Below are 19071 nucleotides of genomic sequence, written 5' to 3' on the forward strand. Positions count from 1 at the left end.
CTGTAGTAGCTCTAATATTTGTGTCTTATGAGTCACATGGGAAGAAGTATTTTTCAGGCCAAATGGAATTACCTAATTTTCTGTAGGGAGCTATGTGAACTCCAGAATTTCAATACCCTGGCAACAGTTGCTGCATTGGGATGTCAAGTATTTTTCAGCCTTTCCAGCTTAATGGCTGGTCAGTCAGTAAAGTATTGTAGTTTACATTCATCTCCTGTATATAGGCCTCCCAGTGCTGACTGACTGGTAAAAATAACTCACACCTATACAGAACATTAAAAAATCGTGCCAAGTAGCAAATAACACTTAGGGAATTTATACTTCCTCGTCTTGATGCTTAGCACTGATACCAGGATTATGCTTCTCTCCAGGTACTTGGAGAGAAGCTCCTGATAGCATCTCCTTAGAGTCAAAAATACTTTGTTGTGTTTAGCTTTCATTTATATGTTCTTGAACTTTCTTAAATATTATGCATGGTTACTTGACTTTTGAAATCTTCCTTCATGTTAAATAATGTTATGAATTTATAATTCATATTTTGCCCTCTATTTTTTCCAGTATTTAAAACCTTATTGTTCTGGTGAGATAAACATTTACTCTTGGCTGAAAACAAACAAGCAAACAAAAGTACTGTTCAAGGAAACATTAGTCATGTTTTTTAACAGAATTACATTAGTAATGTTCTACTGCAATTAGTCAAACAGTCTGATAGAAATGCACCTTAATCTAAATCGTTATAATCTTTGGATTTGGTTTTTTCTTACAAGAAGAAATACATTGCTGTTTGAATCATGAACTGTATAGAAGATTCCAATGTAGTCAATGTACAGTGGTAGAGCAACTTGCAGTGTGTGGAAATTGATTTCTAGGACGGGATTATTTGGATTAGCACCTAATCCTTTTCTGTTTATAAATATATTCCAGAAATTTAGACAGGTGGGTTAAAGTTTGCTGGAAGTATTCCATAAAGTGGTCGGTAATTTGAAAATTGGTTTTACTATTTTACTGTGATTTCAGTGTATTTATATTTTACAGAGGAAAGGGTTCTTTGTAACTTCATTCACTGTGGGTTGCATTTAGAGCATATAGGGTGATATGGCTAAATAGAGGAAGACACTGACATTTTTTAAAAGAAATAGATAACTTCTGATAGCATCATTCTTTTGCGATGCACACAGTCCTGCGGGCTCTGGTCATCATAAATACATGTATATATGTGTATATAATGTATTTATAGCATTGGGAAGAATAGAGTTTGTACACATCTGTGAAGTATAAACACCCACACAGCAACTTGAATTGGGAAAGAAGAAGGAAAAAAATACCAGTTGGAGCAAGTTAAAGAGCCGAGGTGTGCCAGCCTCTGCAGCTCCAGGGGATGCAGTGTTCCTGCTCCACTAGCTGGCTGAGCATCACTGAAATGTTGTGGTGTGACAGAGACATCTGAAGCTTCACCCTGGATTGTATTACTGCTGGGCACTCAGCAGGGAGAGGTGGCAGACAGGCACAGAGCATGGCTCAAGGAACCCATCTTATTGGGAAATGCAGTGTTTTTGTTGGCTCCAGCTGCTGTGGGCTCAGTGGGATGTCCCACGTGTGAGCAGAGCAGAGATGGCACCTGCTGCATTGGTGTGTGGTGCAGGTGGACATGAGCACCTTAGAAACCAGTGCCTGCTGCATAACAGGCAGGTAAAAAGAGCCTGTTTTCACATGGAACTCACACCACACACATCCTAGCTTGGGAAAGGTCAATTAAACATGCGCTTGTCCGGTAAAAAAATCCTTAACTCTGGAAAACAAACCAAATGTGCAGCTTATTTCAAAAAATGTAGGTATTTCAGGTGGACACTCAAAACTCTGATTCAGCAAGGTGAAGGTCCTCCATGAAAAGGTCATTTTTTCTGTAGCTTAAAAACCTGCTGCTGTTTTCTAGGTGTAAAGCACCAAGACTCACAGAATTCTTTCTTGGCATTTTTGAATGCGCCTACCTCTGCTCTGGATCAATTTGAAGTAAGTGCACAGCTATTCTAACTCTGTTAGTCAGTGGAACTGCTGTTGTGTGTAGGTTATGTGCATATTTGCTGAGAGTTTGCTCCTGTATTTTTATTGTATCACCCCAATAATATCTGTGTATAATAATATGTGAGAATTGCTTGTCATTTACAGTGCTGGCTGTCTTCTCTTGAATGCTTGTAATCACAGTGAATTCTCTCTCAAACCTTGAATGCAGAAATTTGCCTGATTTTGCAGTGAACATGAAAAGCATAGTTGTTCAAATGGCTTTTCTTTGTATTCAGAAAAATGCTAAGTAAAGCAGGTAGTGGTTTGGTAAAAATGAGAAAAAAATATGTAAATCATCCTTGATTGTATCTCATGAAGTCACTAGTACTGTTTATTAGGTTGTTTTCATCCTCTGTTCATTTTACACAGATCTGTAAAATCCAGATAATTGCTATTCATCTCCTCTCCACAGATCCTTTTATTTAAAAAATGAATCTGTTTAATACATTTGTCACTTCTAGACAAAAGACCAGAGTAGGTAGAAAGCCTGGCAGGAAAAAATTGAAACAATACTATACATTTATTATCTTCTTTTTTAATCAACAGTAAGCAAAGCATCATCTTTCTTTTGAAAGAACTGCTGAGGTGAAATATTGGTCAAACTGAATTCAGATAATACAAGGCACCACCTTTACGGCTAGGCATTAATCTAAAGTTTGCCCCTTTTTTTCCTGATTCAAGTACAAGATCATCACATTTAGCTATGAAAGAGCATAATCCCTGCTGTTACTGATGTCCCAGAATTTTCTTTCTTTTCATTATGTATTCACTAATTCATTGTTCTTTCCTGAAGTCCTCACTATTAACACAGTTTTAAAATTTCCTTTGTAATAATTTATCATATAAGTTACTTCCAGTATAAGAATCCTGTTGGGCTTATAGGAATATTATTTTATTGAGTAAATGCTGGGAAAACATTGGTTTCTTTACAGATAGTACATTAATTAATTGTCCATGAAAGACAATTAATGAAAACTTACTCAGGTAACTGTTACTGCCACTGGTTATTTACAGTTCTTTATTTTTGCACTTTTATTTATGCTGAACAGTTTTCTTCATCCATCTCTTTCTCTCTCTCTCTTTTTCTTTTACTGCTGTTTTCATTAAAATAGGATTCCTTTTCCTCCTCTTCATCCTCATTGATTGATTTTATGGATGACGTAAGTCTGACTTTCAACCCAGTAAATCCCTCAATAACAGATCAGTTGATTGATTTGGAATAGCCAAACATTAATGCAGTCAACTTAAAAAATCTGCAAGTGCAGTGGAGAGCAAAGCATTTCTGTAATAGCACCCTTACACCTATTCATATAGATAGGTATTCTGTTTTGGAAAAAATGCTTTTCTTTAGCTGCAGGTGAATAATTCTTAATTGCAAACAGTTTTTCTGATGGGAAAAAGCTGCTTTTAGGCATTGTCTATTGATATGGCCTGTGGAAAATGGTTCCAAAATCACCAGCACGTTTATGTATTTAATTCTTTTGCTTCATATTATTCCTTTATCATGAGTTGTTTCCCTAAGTTTTCTAATCACTTTTATTAAAATGTTGCTCTTGCGTACAGTTAATTTCTGTTTGCTCGGATAAAATATTTTCACTTTTTTAGCCTGCATTGTGAGAAGTCATTTTCATTATGACTGAAGTGAACTTACTACTTTTTATTGCCATCTGAGATGCAGGTTTTCTGTCAGGACTTTGTTTAAATACACCCACTAGTTAATTGCATATGAAGAGAATTGAGTTAAAAGCTGAAAATTGACTGCATTATATTTCTTCCAAACCGAAGCAGTAGGCCCATAAAAGTCATAATCAATAAACTTTTTGAAATCCAAGTGTATGGAGTCCCATCCATGACAGCTCTGTAGGTATAACTGTTTGTGTGTGTGTGTCTGTCTGTTTTCGTAGATGTCTTTGTACATATTACGCATAATACATTCGCAAATATTTATGCATATGTGTTTAACACAGTGAAATCCTATTGGCATCCAAATGTGATACAATTCATTTTATTTGAGAAATATCTGCTCTCAAGAGTGTAGCAAAGAGGATGAGGTATATGGGCCTTTTCTGCTGCTTTCATTTCTTTTCACTTACTCTGAAAAACTGCTTTTCTTCTGGATGCTTTTACTCTCTAAATCAGGTATATACCCCAGACAAAATGTGAAGGTTCCATCTGTGGTGTCACAGTAGAAGGCACTTACCTGCATTTTTGTATAGCATACAGAAAACTTGTGTCTTGCTGATGTTGTTGGAATTTTCTTACTACAAAAAAAAAAAAAAAAAAAGGGTACAGTTTCCTGTTGTGTAAATCCACAAAAAATGAATATTTAGATTCTTTATCTGGATTAAAGAAAGCATGTTCTGTGTTACCTGAGTATTAGGAACACTTATTTTGTATCAGCAGGTTCTTGAATAGAAATTTATCTTTAAAAATATCTAAAACACTCCCCTAAAACATAGTAAAAGAGAAATAAAGGATATATATGGAAGTTGCTGATAATGTTCTATTTTGCAAGGGGGAGCTTTGGACAAGGATATCTTCCTGACTGCTGTCTAGTTAATTTTGAAGGACTTCAGTACTTTATTCTGTTTTTATTGTTCCTTGCTTTTTGTTGTTTTTTTTTAGAGAAGGCAGCATCATTTTCCACAAACATTTTGACAAAATTACTTTTTTTTTTTTTTCCTCTATGCAAGTGAGTAATTTTCAGCTGCTGGCATACATCCTTTAATAGCAATTCTTCTTGATTCGTCCACCCAGATCAGATCTTTGCAGATGCTCACATTTTAGTCTCAGTTTAAGTTTCAGGTATTAATATTTATATGGTTGCTTGTAGTTAGCTTCCTGCACATGGAGTCAAACTTCCCCTGTTCCATCTACAATTTGTGTCCAACAGGAGGTTTTTTATTCTCAGTTGCACTTGGCAAAAGTACATCTCCTGAATGGACTGGCCAGGGGCTCATGTCTCTAACACCAAGGCAGGATTCTCTCTCATCTGACAAAACTGCTGAAAAAGAAGAGGTGACTGCTGAAAGAGGGAAGAGCACCTTGCAGAGAAATACGAGACATTCTGTCTTTGTTAGAAAGAGACATAAAGCTGCTATCTATGTTAGTAGATGAAAAGTGGTATCATTCAGTTGTGCTGAAAGTCAGTTCTGCATCTTTGATTTATTGGACAATAACTTGATTCATTCATAGCATAATTTATAGTTTCTGTATTATCTAAATGAATGGTTATTTATGATTTAGCTCATTGAGTTGGTTTAGTATCAATATATTAGATGGACTTAAATTAAAATAAGGGTATTAAAACTCCCTGCCCACTGGATGTGACCTCCATTCCCTTTCCAATGTCTCTTTTTGGCAACGGTTTCCTTGAAGGGCAGCTTTCCTTGCAGCATCTCCAGAAGAATTAATCTCTTCTCAGTCAAACATGAGAAGTGTGTGGGTTCATTGGGTTCTTTGTATTAAGACCAAGGAAGAATCAGAAGTCCTCAGGTCAGACTCATGCAGTGCTGCAATATTGCATGGGGTCCAGGAAAGCCTCTCTTGTAATCAAGAACCCCAAGGAAATACTTCTGATGGCCTGTATTGTTTCTTCAGGCTCCGTGCTTCATCAATGAAGGACAGAGAGTCTGTCACATAATGTGCAGCTGCAGTTGCAAGGCATTCCTTGCAGGATCTCTGAAGTCTGTTTAGCATACAGATGTGCACACAGCACTGGGTTTCCTAGGGTGGGGATGTCTTGTGTGTCTGCCATCCAAATAATGTTACTATTCATAGCACTCTCCAAATGACTGGACTTAATTCTAATTTTTCCTACAAAACAGTAGTTTTGCAATTTCTGCTGGAGAGAAATAAAAACAGATGTCCTGCTGCCTCTGTAGCCTGTAGATGCTGAGGAAAAACATGGTAGCTCACTACTCAGATGAGTAGCGGTCACTGTTGGTTCTTGCCTTGAAAAGATGCTGGGTCAGGTTGGCAGAACTGGTGCCTAAATCCTCACAGCTGTGGCAGCCCACACGTTCAGAAACCATCCTTGTATCTCCTCTGCACACAGGGGAGTAGGAATGTGTTTGGAGTCCCTGAATTCCAATCTTGCTGGGGAGGGAAGTTGCCCCCAGTGACTCCAAGAGACTAAATCCTTGCTGCTGTTTTCTCCTGTGCGTTGCAGGCTGTCTCAGTAACGTTGTCTAGGTGTTAAGTCTCCTGTGTTCACTAGAAGTGTCTGACAGTGGAAGTGTTGGGTTTTGTTTCTTTGCCAGGTGGATCTTTGTGTATCTCACTAGCTGTGAGAAGCAATCAACTTGTTTTATTTAAGGATGAATTTGTGATTATTTAATAACAATAAAATGGAATCCCATTTTCCCTTGACAAAATTATTTTTCCTGCGCACTCAAAAATACTGTTTCTTCCTCTGTTGCTAACACAGTAGAAATTAGAAATAGATTTCTTAAGTCCTCCTGCAGTGTGTCCTCACATGCAGTCCCCATGGGCTTTGGCCAGACTAAACAAATCTGAACTCTGTAAGTAGCCACAGACTAAATGATGTTCTGAATTCTTCTTATTGAGCAGAATAAGCCATAGTGCCTTTACCTGCACATTCATAATTGAGTAAATCTGGTTCATAATGATATTTTAAATTGGGTGCCTCCAATAAATGACTTCATTCATCTTATTCAAAGCAGAGATGCCAACTGCAAATTAATAGTGCAGTGCAGTCTGCAGTTTCACTATTGTCCAGTGTAAGACTATGGACTTGGAATAGCTGTTCCTTTTTTTTTAATGTTTCTTCCCTCTTGTTGCCCCAGAATAGCTTGTTTTTAAAATACTTGTAACAATGAACATGCTTGTGTGTGTTTAACCAGTACCTCTGGAGATACAGTGAGGAATTCTGAGGTGATGTTTGTGTCACTGTTTGGTTTTGTAACATATTCTCCTCCTTTCTTTGTTAAAGCTCTCTCCTTCCTGTATTCCAGCTAACAAAGGCAGACGTGTAAGAGGCTGTCTTACTCTATGTGGCCCTTTATTTTTTGCCTGTGGTGTCCATGCCTATGTTTAATGTATGGATTGTGTATTTATCTCACTGCATGTCTTGTGCTGCTGCTGCTGCTATTTGCTGCTGCTGTGCTGTTTGTTGTTTTCCAGCCATGGGCTCAAAGCTTTTGGAGTATTTCATTTGGCAGTCCTATGAGCAGAATATCACAGTAACTGGAGAAGATGCTTTGGGTGTTCCCATTTCAGTTAACCCTATGAGCAGAATATCTCTGAAACTGGAGAAGATGCTTTGGGTCCTTTCTCATTTTAATGTGAAAGTTCTATGTGGAAGTTGATCGGGCAGATGCAGGCTGGGAAGATGAGCAAACATCAGATGAGGGCCTGTTTGTTTCCTTGCCCTCAGCAGAGGGCATGTGTTAAGTCACGGGGATTGCCAACAGAAGGTCAAAGTTTGGCGTTTGGGAGGCACATCACAGCAAATGATAGAAAATAGCACAGTACAAAGATAAATAAACGTGGAGTGGGGAATTGGGTAAATGGAGCGTCAAGGAGGATAGGAAAAATTCATGCAAAGAAAATGGAGATGGATGTGTTGCAGCTGGTTACACTGGAGAAGGGTTTCTGTGGTGTTTCAAAAATCAGGGTGGGTTTTTAAACGTGAGTTTACATGTATTACCAAAGCAGACTCAATGAGGATGAATTCCTACCAGTTATGCTGTGTCCATTTTAATCTTGTACTGCCACTTTTGTTTCTTTTATACAGATATGTTGGAGGGGACAAGTAAGCATACAAAGCGTTTCTGTTGAATATTCAATGAATAAGCAACTATGCCCAACAGCTCTAATGATGCCCTTTCTCATGCAGTTCAAAGCACACTGCTGAGTCTCTCAGGCAAGCTTACACTACCTGGTTGTTTTTGTTGGTGGTGCCTCCAGTTCAGAAGTTCTCTGTCCTCCAGATGTGTTCATATGCTGGGCAGCTTTGGCTCAGAGCTGCACGTGTAGACAGCTATGCACAGTGCTGTGGAAGACAGCAAGGCTGTTACAGTGCAGTAGGAAATAGTGAAATCTGCTTTGGGTAATCCAGTGGATTAGTTTAAAACCAGTTTGGATGGTGCTAACATGGGTCTTCATAAACTGTTGCCCATAGTGGAGTCAGGTTGCTTTTGTACTTAGTTCTCTTTAAAGCCCGGAACCTGAGATCACTGTAGCAATGCAGCCTAAGCCCCTCATTTCTGCACTAAAGGTGGAGTAAATTCCCTTCTGCAATGCTGGATCAGGTTCTGTTTATTTTGTGGGCTTTTTATGTTTGTAAGTAAAGTGAAAATACAGTTGCTACTGTTTCAGCAGTTGTCTTCAACCACAAAGGCTTCGTAGCACATTCCAGAAAGGTTCCATCACTGATATCAGGCTTGTACTACATTTTTTCATAGACACCATGAAAATTCTTTGGTATGCAGATGCTGCTTTGAAAGGGAAAGCCCTTGGAGTGTCTGGAAACATTTATGAAATTATAGATCAGATCTCTGAGTTTTACTTGTAGGAGAAAAGGAGTGCCTGTTTCTTGCTATGAAAAAATTTGCCTGTAGTTACTCATTGGCCTTATTTTTTAGTAACATTTTTAAGGAGGAGGTAGAATTGTTGAAGGTTAAACAGTCTTTGAGTGGACTCCCAGTTATCACATGTTTAGACTGGATTAAAAAGTGGTTTAAAATAATTGAAACATGTGTTTGGGGATTTACTACTTAAGGCATCAGTCTTTTGAATACTGGGTAAAGCTTTCCATTATTATTTGCTTCTGATAAATCTGAGCACAAAATGTTTGCTTTACTGCTACTTTTTGCCACAATGCTTGAAACACATCATAAATGTGTAGTAAACAGGTGTATCCCAGTGTGAGAATATCCCATTTTCATTTCAGAAATACTTGCAGGCATGTTAATATGCCTAAGTTGATCAAACTGATGAGCATCCTCCACCAGATAATTTTTTTGAAGGGTATGGTAAAACTAGAAGCCATCAAACTTAACTCACTGTTTTTAAAGAAGAGTGTATATAAAACTAGCAACTGCACCTGTTTGCTACCGTGACTGAGCTCCTGAAGAGCAGGACTGTGTGTGCATGTATAAAATTGGCCTGGCAATATAAACGATTCCCAAAAAGCAGTAAAGTTTGTGGAATTCTTAGTATTGTCAGTGGCAAGTGAGATGAGAAACACTGGAATGTTCAAATGCTTTCTGTAAACATGGCTGCATATTTTAGTTTCTCTCCAAGCTAGCCAAATCCTCGGCAATGGAGAGCTGATGATAGCATTGCTCCAGAAAATCGAGGCATGCCGTGGAGCCTTCTGCAGGCCTGCAGCTTTTACTTCTATTATTGGTGGAAAAAAGCATTTTCACCTTTTTTTTTCTTTTTCTTTTTAATGTAATTTTTCATGGACAGCTTTGTGGAGATGTCTTGTTTTCAAGGAAGAACCCTGCCTCCTCTGATTTTTTCAGCTGTAATAACAAAAGATGACTTGTTACGCAAGATACCCGTTTGTACCTATGTGCCTTGCTCAGTGTAGCTCTGTGTTGGGCTTAGTTTCATTCTGTATATATCAAGGACTAGGAAAGTATTCCCCAGAAGAAACTGTGTTCCTGGTAAGGATGTTTCTGCAGTTCAAATGGGGTGCAAAACCCCCTCAGTTCTCTGTGAAGATAATTATCACTACCCTCAGGATATACACTGCTCTGCCTTTTCTCCTTGTTTTCTCCTGAATATGTTTGTAGGAACTTACATGGGCCATGTGGTAATTCACTTACAACAAATCCCTGCTACCACTGGACAAAACCCAGTAGCATTTAGAAAATACTCACCCTTGAAAAATGCTGAATTACAAGTGCTTTCAAGTGGTTATCAGGGCCCTGAACTAGCAGCTCTTATGCATGTGCTCACCTCTCAGCAGAAGCCTTGGTGTGTTTACATGCAACAACTTTCATTCCATTTTGTTGCTTTGAATTAGGAAGTTGCTTAAAACTGAATTTTTATCCTCTCAGTTCTCTCAGGAATTCTACTGCTCCCATGTCTTATTTTGGTAAGAGTTGAGAATTCTTTTTTAATGATGTCTTTGATTTATTTCTTTGGTTGTTGTTTTTTTTTCCTCTCTTGAATTGTTCTCCTAGATTGATTCAGTTGAGAATTTGACATTGTCTAATACTCCATCACGGGATGAAGATAGCAAGTCTCACCTCCATTCAAGATCCAGGTCTCCTTCTACAGCCAGTGAGATTGAGCCAATTGAGGTACTTCAGTGTTGAAAGATATCTGTGTTTTTATTTTTTTTTAGGAGTAACAGTCTCATTGTATAAAAATTACTATTGCAAATCTTTTGTTTAGGGTGAAGCTCACTCTTCTGCAGCAAGACTGTTTAGGACTTTGTAGTAGCCTTCTGCACTAGTGGTGGACTGTGTTTTGGGGAATGTTGCATTTCCTTTCACATATGGTTAATTGAAAAAGGATGGGAACTATGAATCAATTATTAGTTATAATCTCTCTTCATAATGTATCCTCATTCATGAATATTTAAGAAATATTGGCACAAAGATGATGTTATAATGTAGTTTGCAAAAACACTATTTGAAGCCCTGCTGGAAGTCTTGTTATTACAAAGTGTTAGCCAGACTCCACAACTATAATAATTTATCCCCTTTCTGTGTTAAAAAAAATAATTTTGTGGTTATTTATATTAGAAAATACCCAATCAAATGTTGAGGATAATGTGAAGTTGGTTTTGACATTTAGGAGATGAATCTTGCTGAGAAATAAGATTTGTTTTGCTGAGTCCTGCATTCATCAGTTTGATTTCATGGCTTTGCTGCTGGGGGGTGGGGGGGGGGGTTAGTCTTTTTCCTTTATCCAGACTTCCTTTGACAGTGTGTTCTTGATGTCTGATTGATGCTTTGGGGACTCTGTTCAGGTTGCAGATCATCCTCCCCGTTCAATTCACACACCGACCATGAGGACAGCTTACATTGGCTCGGGACTCTCGGCACCAAAGGTATCCTGTCAAGCATTCACACCTTCTCTGTAGCAAGGGCGACGTGTCACTCCTGGGCTGCAGCTTCAGGAGAGCTGTTGTCACACTGGCCTTACCAGAACTGCTTAGAAGGGATGTTTATGTGCAAGCTGATTGCTCTCTAAAGTGTAAAACCCTTCATTCTTACGTTATGGGATGTAACAAGTTGCACTAGGAATTCCACTGGGGCAGTACACAGGTATTTGATTTTAGGAAAAACAGTAGTTTGGATTTAGAAAGAGGTAAATGAGCCAGAATGTGAAGAAAGAGATGTGCCATCCTGGGAAGAGAGTGTTTTCAGACATGTGTCTGACCAACATAGCTCTACTCTTTGCATACAGTAAGGTCTCAGATTAGCGTGCCTGTGTGCCAATTAGGTGCTTATTCTTGAGAAAAGGCAAAGAGTAGCCCTAAAAAGGAAACCACAGATTTGCCTCTTTTTAAGCAGTGTAGAGTGAGCCCTACCAGGGGGCACACCAGCACTGGACTGGGAGAAGGATTTCCAATTTTCCTGTCTTTTGGCTTTTACCTGCATAAATACTGATTTTCCATCAGTTGTTGAAATCATTTTGCTGTTGCTGAATAAGCCAGTGTACACTAATTCCCAGTGGATTATGTCTATTCAAGCAAATGAAGAATAAATACAAGCTCTTAAGGGAAAAATTTGTCTTGTAAAAGTTTTGAAAGTGACTCAATGCTTTAGGAATCTTCTGTACATTTAAAAATGACAGTTCTTCCTGCAGCTAATAATGAAGAGAGTAAGCCTTTCCAATAGATCTGTTTCTCTGCTTTGATAAATTACAAAGTAGCAGAAGATTCATTTGTGTAAAGGAAAGCTAAAATGTTTGAGCAGACAGTATTCTGTTGGCAGCATCTTAGTACATCAATTAAAAAAATACTGTAAGTGCACTTGGAATCATGTGAAACAGATTTTACTGTGCACATAATTTAATTTTTGCAAACGTTTTGCTCAGTAAGTAATGACTTGCTTTATAATTTATTATGTCCCCTAAAGAACCTTCTTACTTTCTGATTGCTTCAGTTTTTAAAGCTGGGTGTTGTCTCCCTGCAAGTCTCAAAACAGAACATTCTTCTGTAGACAGAAACCTGCCGCTGTAACAGTAAAGCTGTCATTAAATATGGATAAGTTTGAGCCCTTAGCTGCGATATCTTATGCTCTGAAAAACAGGAAAGTGAGCAAAATTTTAACATATCTACTCTTCAAAGTAGTCTGCACAACTGTCTTATTTCAGGTCACGTACACGATGAGGTTTGTTTGGACAGTCTTTGCATTCACCCTGTGCTCTGGCCTTTTCCCCCTGTAGTTACTTCACTGGGAGTTTTTATGGAAAAGCAAAGCAGCTTCCTGGATTTTATTTAAGGCCATCTGTGAATCATACTGCCACATTACGTAGGCATTTATCCTTTATATAGCAGCATCAGCACAGCCATCCTTGAGGAGAGGGAGAGAATTAAACCACTTACTCATGTACTCTGTGTTCCCAAGGAATAACAGGAAGAGAAACCCTTTCAAAACCAGCTTCATTTATCAACTTCAGCCCTTGCCTTTAAATTGGGTGTTCTGAAATTGCCTCTGCCGAACACCATAAAAGGGAACTCTGTCAGGGCTTTCTGGCATAAAGTTTAAAGTGTTGAAAAAGTCTACTGTTCTTCTTTTAGCTAAGACAATACTCCTTACAGAAAAGCACTGAATTTGCAGCTTAGGAAATACTCTTACGGGTTGACCTGGGCTGACAGTCAGGTGCCCACTGAGCACATGCTTATATACATTCAACTTCTGAAGTGTAACAGAATCATTTTGGCAGCTTTCCTATCTGCAGTGGAAGCAAACTCATGTCCTGAGACAAGGTCCAGTTTCCATGGCTTTGTTTACAGAGGATGCTTTAAATTATCAGCAATGAGCACTGATAAGGAATTTTTTTCAGCCCCTGTGTTAGGAGCTCAGATCTCATTCCAGCAAAGGCAAACAAGCTGCCATATTAAATGCACCTGTGCACTCTTGTCTGTGAAAGAACTAACTTCTTCAGAAGTGTTACAGGTGTTAACATCCTTGTCTGCTCATTTCACAGCCTAAAGCCCACCAGTTTGTAGTGAAATCGTTTAACACACCAACGAAATGCAATCAGTGTACATCCCTGATGGTTGGTCTGATACGACAGGGCTGTACTTGTGAAGGTAAGCACTTGTGGAAGCACAAACAAGTGTGAACTGAAGTTCTGACAGATGCAGATGACACAGTAAATGTTGTAGTGTCATGATGCAGGAGTCTTTTGCTTGTATTTTGAATAACAGTATATTCTCATGCTTCAGTCTTTTAACAGTAGAAGCCAAACACTTTGAATATCCTATGTAACAGACTGCCCAGTTATCTGGGGACACTCTTATTCCAGTTGGTGGTTGAAGAGCTTAGTTCAGTTTACTCAAAATAGCAATAAGGAGCCACAGTGAGTGGTCAAGTTTATTGACAGCAGCTTTGCTTTATGTTGCAGGGCAAAATTTAGGACATCTATTCCGACTTATTCCAGAAAGAAGCAAAATTAGTGCTGAATGGAAGTTATTCTTGTTTATATGTGCACAGAATGACATTTACTATTTAGAGGATGTTCCAGCTTCTTGTTTACTAGTAGAGTTGGGCCTAGAGGACATCACAGAGATTACTTCAGGCTCTTTCTTATATGGATGAAACCAGGTGTATCCATCTGAAAAAAAAGGCATATCCATCTGAAAAAGAGAAATTCAGGATTTAGAGCAGATAAAAACATGAACTGCTGCTATGTGCAGACTTTTATTTCTGTCTGTAGCAAAGTTCAGTGAGATTATTCAGATGTTGGTCAAAAAAAGAAAGTGGATTTCTGTGTAAGTCTCATCATCATTAGCACAACTTGTGCACTGCACAAAAAATAACCATCAAATCTTTTTGTTTCTTCTCCTCCTCACAAGTGTGTGGATTCTCTTGCCACGTGACCTGTGCAGACAAGGCTCCTGCAGTGTGTCCAATCCCTCCTGAACAGACTAAGGGACCTTTGGGAATAGATCCACAGAAAGGCATAGGAACAGCTTATGAAGGGCATGTCCGAGTAAGTATGAGGTAGCTGCATTTGGGGCACTTACATTAAATTCATTGTTTTCCAGAGCTGGAATTGCTTTGAATATTGGGGGGATAAATTCAATTACATCTTAGGGTAGCAGTTTCGAAACTAAGACTTACATTTTTTCACAAAGCAGTTCTTAGCATTGTCAACAGTGATCCCCTCTCCATCTCTGTTGGTCAGTGTGCTTTGGGTTGGTCTTATATAGTCCCATCTCTAGAGATCAGCTCATCTTCCAGGCCCTGTGAGTTTTTGAGTCATTCTGCCAGTACTGCCTGTGCTCATTGGTGTGGATATTTGCACAGAAATAATAAAAGACTAACTCAACATATTTTTTGTCATACTCCTGTGACCAACTAGAGATGGGTTTCTTTGTATTTGTTAATACAGCTCTGAATGAATTTGTGAAGTAAGAAAAAAGAATCTGTGGTGCTATTAATTTATTAAATAATATATTGTCTGTGTGTCTGTGTTTGTTGGTCTTAGTGCTCCTGGGCTGTTGCTTATGTTGCTTAACATCATCACTGAATGAAAACTTCCCAGCCCACATGAGCAAATTGATTTTTGTGTTGTCTGTTTGATTTTTTGATTGCATCTAAATTTACAGAGAGTTGATCAGAATTTATTTTTCTAAAGGTCCCAAAGCCAGCTGGAGTAAAGAAAGGTTGGCAGAGAGCACTGGCAGTGATCTGTGATTTTAAACTCTTCCTGTATGATGTAGCAGAAGGAAAAGCATCTCAGCCCAGTGTGGTAGTGAGTCAGGTCATAGACATGAGGTAAGCTGTTCAGTGCTGCTGGGAGCTTTGCAGAGGCACCGGGAGGTTTTGTTCTGCTTTTTGCTTTTCCTTTTTGTCAAATCAGTAAGCAAGCTCCAGAGCTTTTATGAAACCCTGTAGTCCATATTGAAAGCTGCTAATTTTCTGGGATAAAAAAATAAAACACCAGTTAGCAGTTAGCCTGAACTACGCATGTTTGTTCCTATGTGGATGTTTAAACTTCCATTACTACATCATGTGCAAAGAGGATCTGTTCAGCTGTGTAGAAGATTGGAATGAATAAAGATTTGAAAATAACATTATTTTGAGGTTGAATAGAGTTTTGAAAGATAGATAAAACTTTGTTATAGGGTAAATGTATTACAGTTTTTGGTTGAGAAGGGCTGAATAGTTTGTTCCCACTGTCTTCAGTATTACTGAAATACTACCAGCCTCACTGAAGGTTGAGAACATTCAACATAGTACCTATGTAAAGCTCATCTCTGATCTAGGTTAGTTCATCCAGGAAGTCCCAAACTGGCACAGATTATAGCTTCTAGTGAGTTTGGATTTTTACAAAAGAGTTGGAGAGGTGTTCTTCATTCCACTTATTTTTTAAGTTGGACTTTTTTCTTTAAAGGTTTTAATTTATATAGATTAAAATCAGTTACAGAATATCTGAATAGATAGGAATTAATTATGCAACATTGCATTTGTGAATTTCATCTGCAGATACAGAGGAAAGGATAATTTTAAGAATCAGATCTCAGTGCTGACTTACTATGTCCTTGACTAAACAAGAACTATTGGAAAAATAAAAACCAAACATACAGATTTTGCTCATTAACTCTTTTCCAATTATGTTTATGGTCTCCATAAGGGATGAAGAATTCACAGTGAGTTCTGTCTTGGCCTCAGATGTCATCCATGCAAATCGAAAAGATATCCCCTGTATCTTTAGGGTAAGTATTACATCCTGACCCTACTAACCCAGACGTACAGGGTTGCACAGGGTGATGTGTGGTGTGCATTCAGTGACAGCTTGCCAGTATTGTATTTCCTTGGCAAGTTCTGCCCGTGTGGTATCCATGGCAGCAGCAGCAATGCATAGGGATCTGTACATGTATCATTTCTGTGGTAAAAATAGCACTGGTACATTTAGACAAGCTCTCATTTCCATGTGGGTTGTATTTTTTAATCTTCACAATAAGATGTATTTTTCTCTACTTCCTCTTAGTCATTTGAAATTCTTCTGTTCATAGTGACCTTGTATGTTTTCATTTCCTCAAGTTGCCCTCTGCAACTGGGTTATTGCTGAAGTCTTTGTTTTATATACCTTTTTTTAACGTGTGCGTTGCATATCTGAAAACTCCCATTCATCAGATAGTCAGTATAGTAATTTAGTGCAAAATGCTCAGCAAAATTTATGTGTAGTATCTGGTATCAGGCTTTTGCCATCATTGGTTTATTGTAATATTCTTATGTTTATTAGATATTCTATTAATTAATTATTAATTATTAAATATATTATCTATTCTTTGACCTCAGTGAAGTCTCCTTGATGTCTTATCCAGGATCAATTCCGCCATCATTTCTTTCCTGAGCCTTTGTATTTTACTCCTTGTTTTTCCAGTTTTTAGACTGTTCATCACTCTGAGAGGAAATAAAACCTGCAGAAGGGGCTTTAAATTTTATCTATAATATAAGCTGTATTAAATGCGTGAAAAGGATCACAGAGCATTCTTCCTTTCAGTAAAAACCATTCCTATTGCATTAAATTATTAATGAAAGCTATAGCTCTTAAAAATACAGAAAGCTTTATTAAAAATGCTTTCTGTTATAAAGTTGGTGTGAGAATTGGCTACCTCATTTGGAGCAGACATTCATGAATTGTAAAATAAATACAAATGCATTTAAAATAAAGTCAGCATTTTCTCTGTTCTTTAAGTTACTCACATCTGCATGTTTTTTCTGCTGTGGGTTCTTGATTAAGATGTTTTCTATTAAGTAAAGATAAATTTTTGCTTCCTTAATTCAGACAGCTAATTAAAAGGGTGCTTACAGGCATCTGATTCCCTTGTAGAAATGATTATGAGGAAATTGTTTATCACTTATGACTTAAAAATACGTGTTAATTTCTTTGCAGGTTACAGCCTCCCAGCTCTCTGCATCCAGTAACAAGTGTTCAATCCTGATTCTAGCAGACGGTGAGAATGAGAAAAGCAAGTGGGTGGGCGTGCTGAATGAGTTGCATAGGATCTTGAAGAAGAACAAACTCAAAGACCGCTCAGTCTATGTTCCCAAAGAAGCTTATGACAGCACCTTGCCCCTCATCAAAACAACACAGTCAGCAGCAATCATAGGTATGAAATTAATCAGAAGAAAGCTCTAAGAAAAATGGGTATGCTAAAAGCATGATTTTTTAGAAAAAAAAAGTGTTAGGTGGTGTTATCTACTGAATAAAGAACAATTTGTAGTGGTTTTATCCCATATGGAAATGTGTATGGACCTAAGTGAAAAGTGCAATTCACTAGCCAGTACTTTTGTCAGGGAATACTTTTAAGAGTATTCCCTCTATTCACCCATATTCATAATCATGAATAATTCACCCATATTCGTAATTATTCACCAGTATTCATAATTATGAATAATTTGGACTGAGAATTGGACGTTTCTCTTCTGTTATTCCGTAAACATAATTCCTGAACTGGGCAAAATTAGCACTATAGAATAGATGTAAATCACTCACTTTAAAAAATCTGCTGGTGGGAACACAGAGATGTAAGATCAGAGAATGAATTTAGTCATTTTAAATAGTACTACATAAAATATGTGAAACTCTGATTATTTAAATGAGTTCAGTATAATAATATAGTTATTTCAAAGCTGGTGTTAGACTTAAGTGCTCTGAATGGTTTGTTAAAAATTATGTTTCTAGCTGTTAATTGAACTAACAGGAGAAATGTGAAAAGACTTCTTTTTTCAGAAATTTGAAAGATTGGGAGGTTGCCAATTTTTTTTAATACATGAATATATTAGGTTTGACTTTATAGACAGTTATTTCAGTATATTAAAAAACTGTCTCCGTTAATGAGGATTATCACTATTGTTGAAGTGATTCCTAAACTGCTTCCAAAGAAAAATAACTTTTTTTTTTTCCTTAATGTCATAGACCATGAAAGAATAGCTCTGGGGAATGAAGAAGGGCTGTTTGTTGTGCATGTCACCAAAGACGGTAAGAAATTAGGAACTGGTAATAATTTCCCTAATACTAAATCATCTTTTTCTTATTCAATATCCTCTGATTTAATTTCTCATTATTTACTACATTATCAGCTGGACAGTTCCATGAGAGACCAGAAGGTATTCTGTGTGTTTTCTGGTTTGGGTATCCTCTCCAAAACCAAAAATACAGCATTTGGAATACAGTTGAAGGTTTTTTCCCTGGAAACAGGCTCAATACTAATTTCGGACCAGGTTGCTCAGGTCTTTGTCTGGTTGGGTCTTGAAAATCCCCAAGGACACAGGTTCCATGATCTCTCTGGACTGCCTGTTGCAAATTATTCTCACAGTGAAACACTATATTCAGTAGGAACGTCCCTCATTTGAATTTCCTGCTGTGCACCTCAGTAAGAGTCATGGCTGAATCCTTTGTGTAACCTCCTCCTTGGTACTGGAAATGAAAACTTCTGTGCAGTATTGCAAGATGTAGTAACAGATGGCCCAAGTTAATTCAACAGATGACATGTATCGTATGTTTCAGCTTTTTGAGGCTTTTCTTTATTCAGTAGCTTCTTGGCTATAAACTATTTTTGAAATGAATGCTGAAATAATACAGTGGTTGTTACTGCATCAGATCTGCTCCTCCCATTTCTGATGAGGAAAAGCCAAAGGTCTATCCAGAGTTGCCACATCCAGTATTATTAAAATACAAGTTTTGATTCTGTACTTTTTAATATTGTATGGAAGCAATAAAGGGAATTTCTTTGGTTTCTTTCCTAGTTCATCTTTACAAATACATGTTGTAATCAGTTCACACTTCACCATTACTTACTTGGATTTGTGGGGGGGGGGGGGGTTTTGTTTTTTTTTT

General features: G+C 37.8%; 1 protein-coding gene across 13 annotated transcripts in view; it reads left to right on the forward strand.

The window, feature by feature from the left end:
* Positions 1 to 19071, forward strand: part of CDC42BPA (CDC42 binding protein kinase alpha) — a 184512-nt gene that overhangs the window by 139968 nt on the left and 25473 nt on the right. For 8 of the 13 annotated variants that reach the window (XM_017730140.1, XM_017730150.1, XM_017730152.1 and 5 more), the window contains 11 exons: positions 1934 to 2010; positions 3174 to 3221; positions 7016 to 7054; positions 10221 to 10340; positions 11015 to 11095; positions 13204 to 13309; positions 14075 to 14211; positions 14860 to 14999; positions 15859 to 15940; positions 17125 to 17341; positions 18151 to 18213. In XM_017730140.1, the coding sequence (XP_017585629.1) occupies positions 1934 to 2010; positions 3174 to 3221; positions 7016 to 7054; positions 10221 to 10340; positions 11015 to 11095; positions 13204 to 13309; positions 14075 to 14211; positions 14860 to 14999; positions 15859 to 15940; positions 17125 to 17341; positions 18151 to 18213 (1110 nt within the window). The remainder of the gene's footprint in view (positions 1 to 1933; positions 2011 to 3173; positions 3222 to 7015; positions 7055 to 10220; positions 10341 to 11014; positions 11096 to 13203; positions 13310 to 14074; positions 14212 to 14859; positions 15000 to 15858; positions 15941 to 17124; positions 17342 to 18150; positions 18214 to 19071) is intronic. The other 5 variants (XM_017730146.1, XM_017730151.1, XM_017730145.1 and 2 more) reach the window with 4 other exon arrangements.

The sequence above is a fragment of the Corvus brachyrhynchos genome, unplaced genomic scaffold (genome assembly GCF_000691975.1).
Source record: "Corvus brachyrhynchos isolate BGI_N302 unplaced genomic scaffold, ASM69197v1 scaffold101, whole genome shotgun sequence".
In the NCBI taxonomy this organism is placed as follows: Eukaryota; Metazoa; Chordata; class Aves; order Passeriformes; family Corvidae; genus Corvus; species Corvus brachyrhynchos.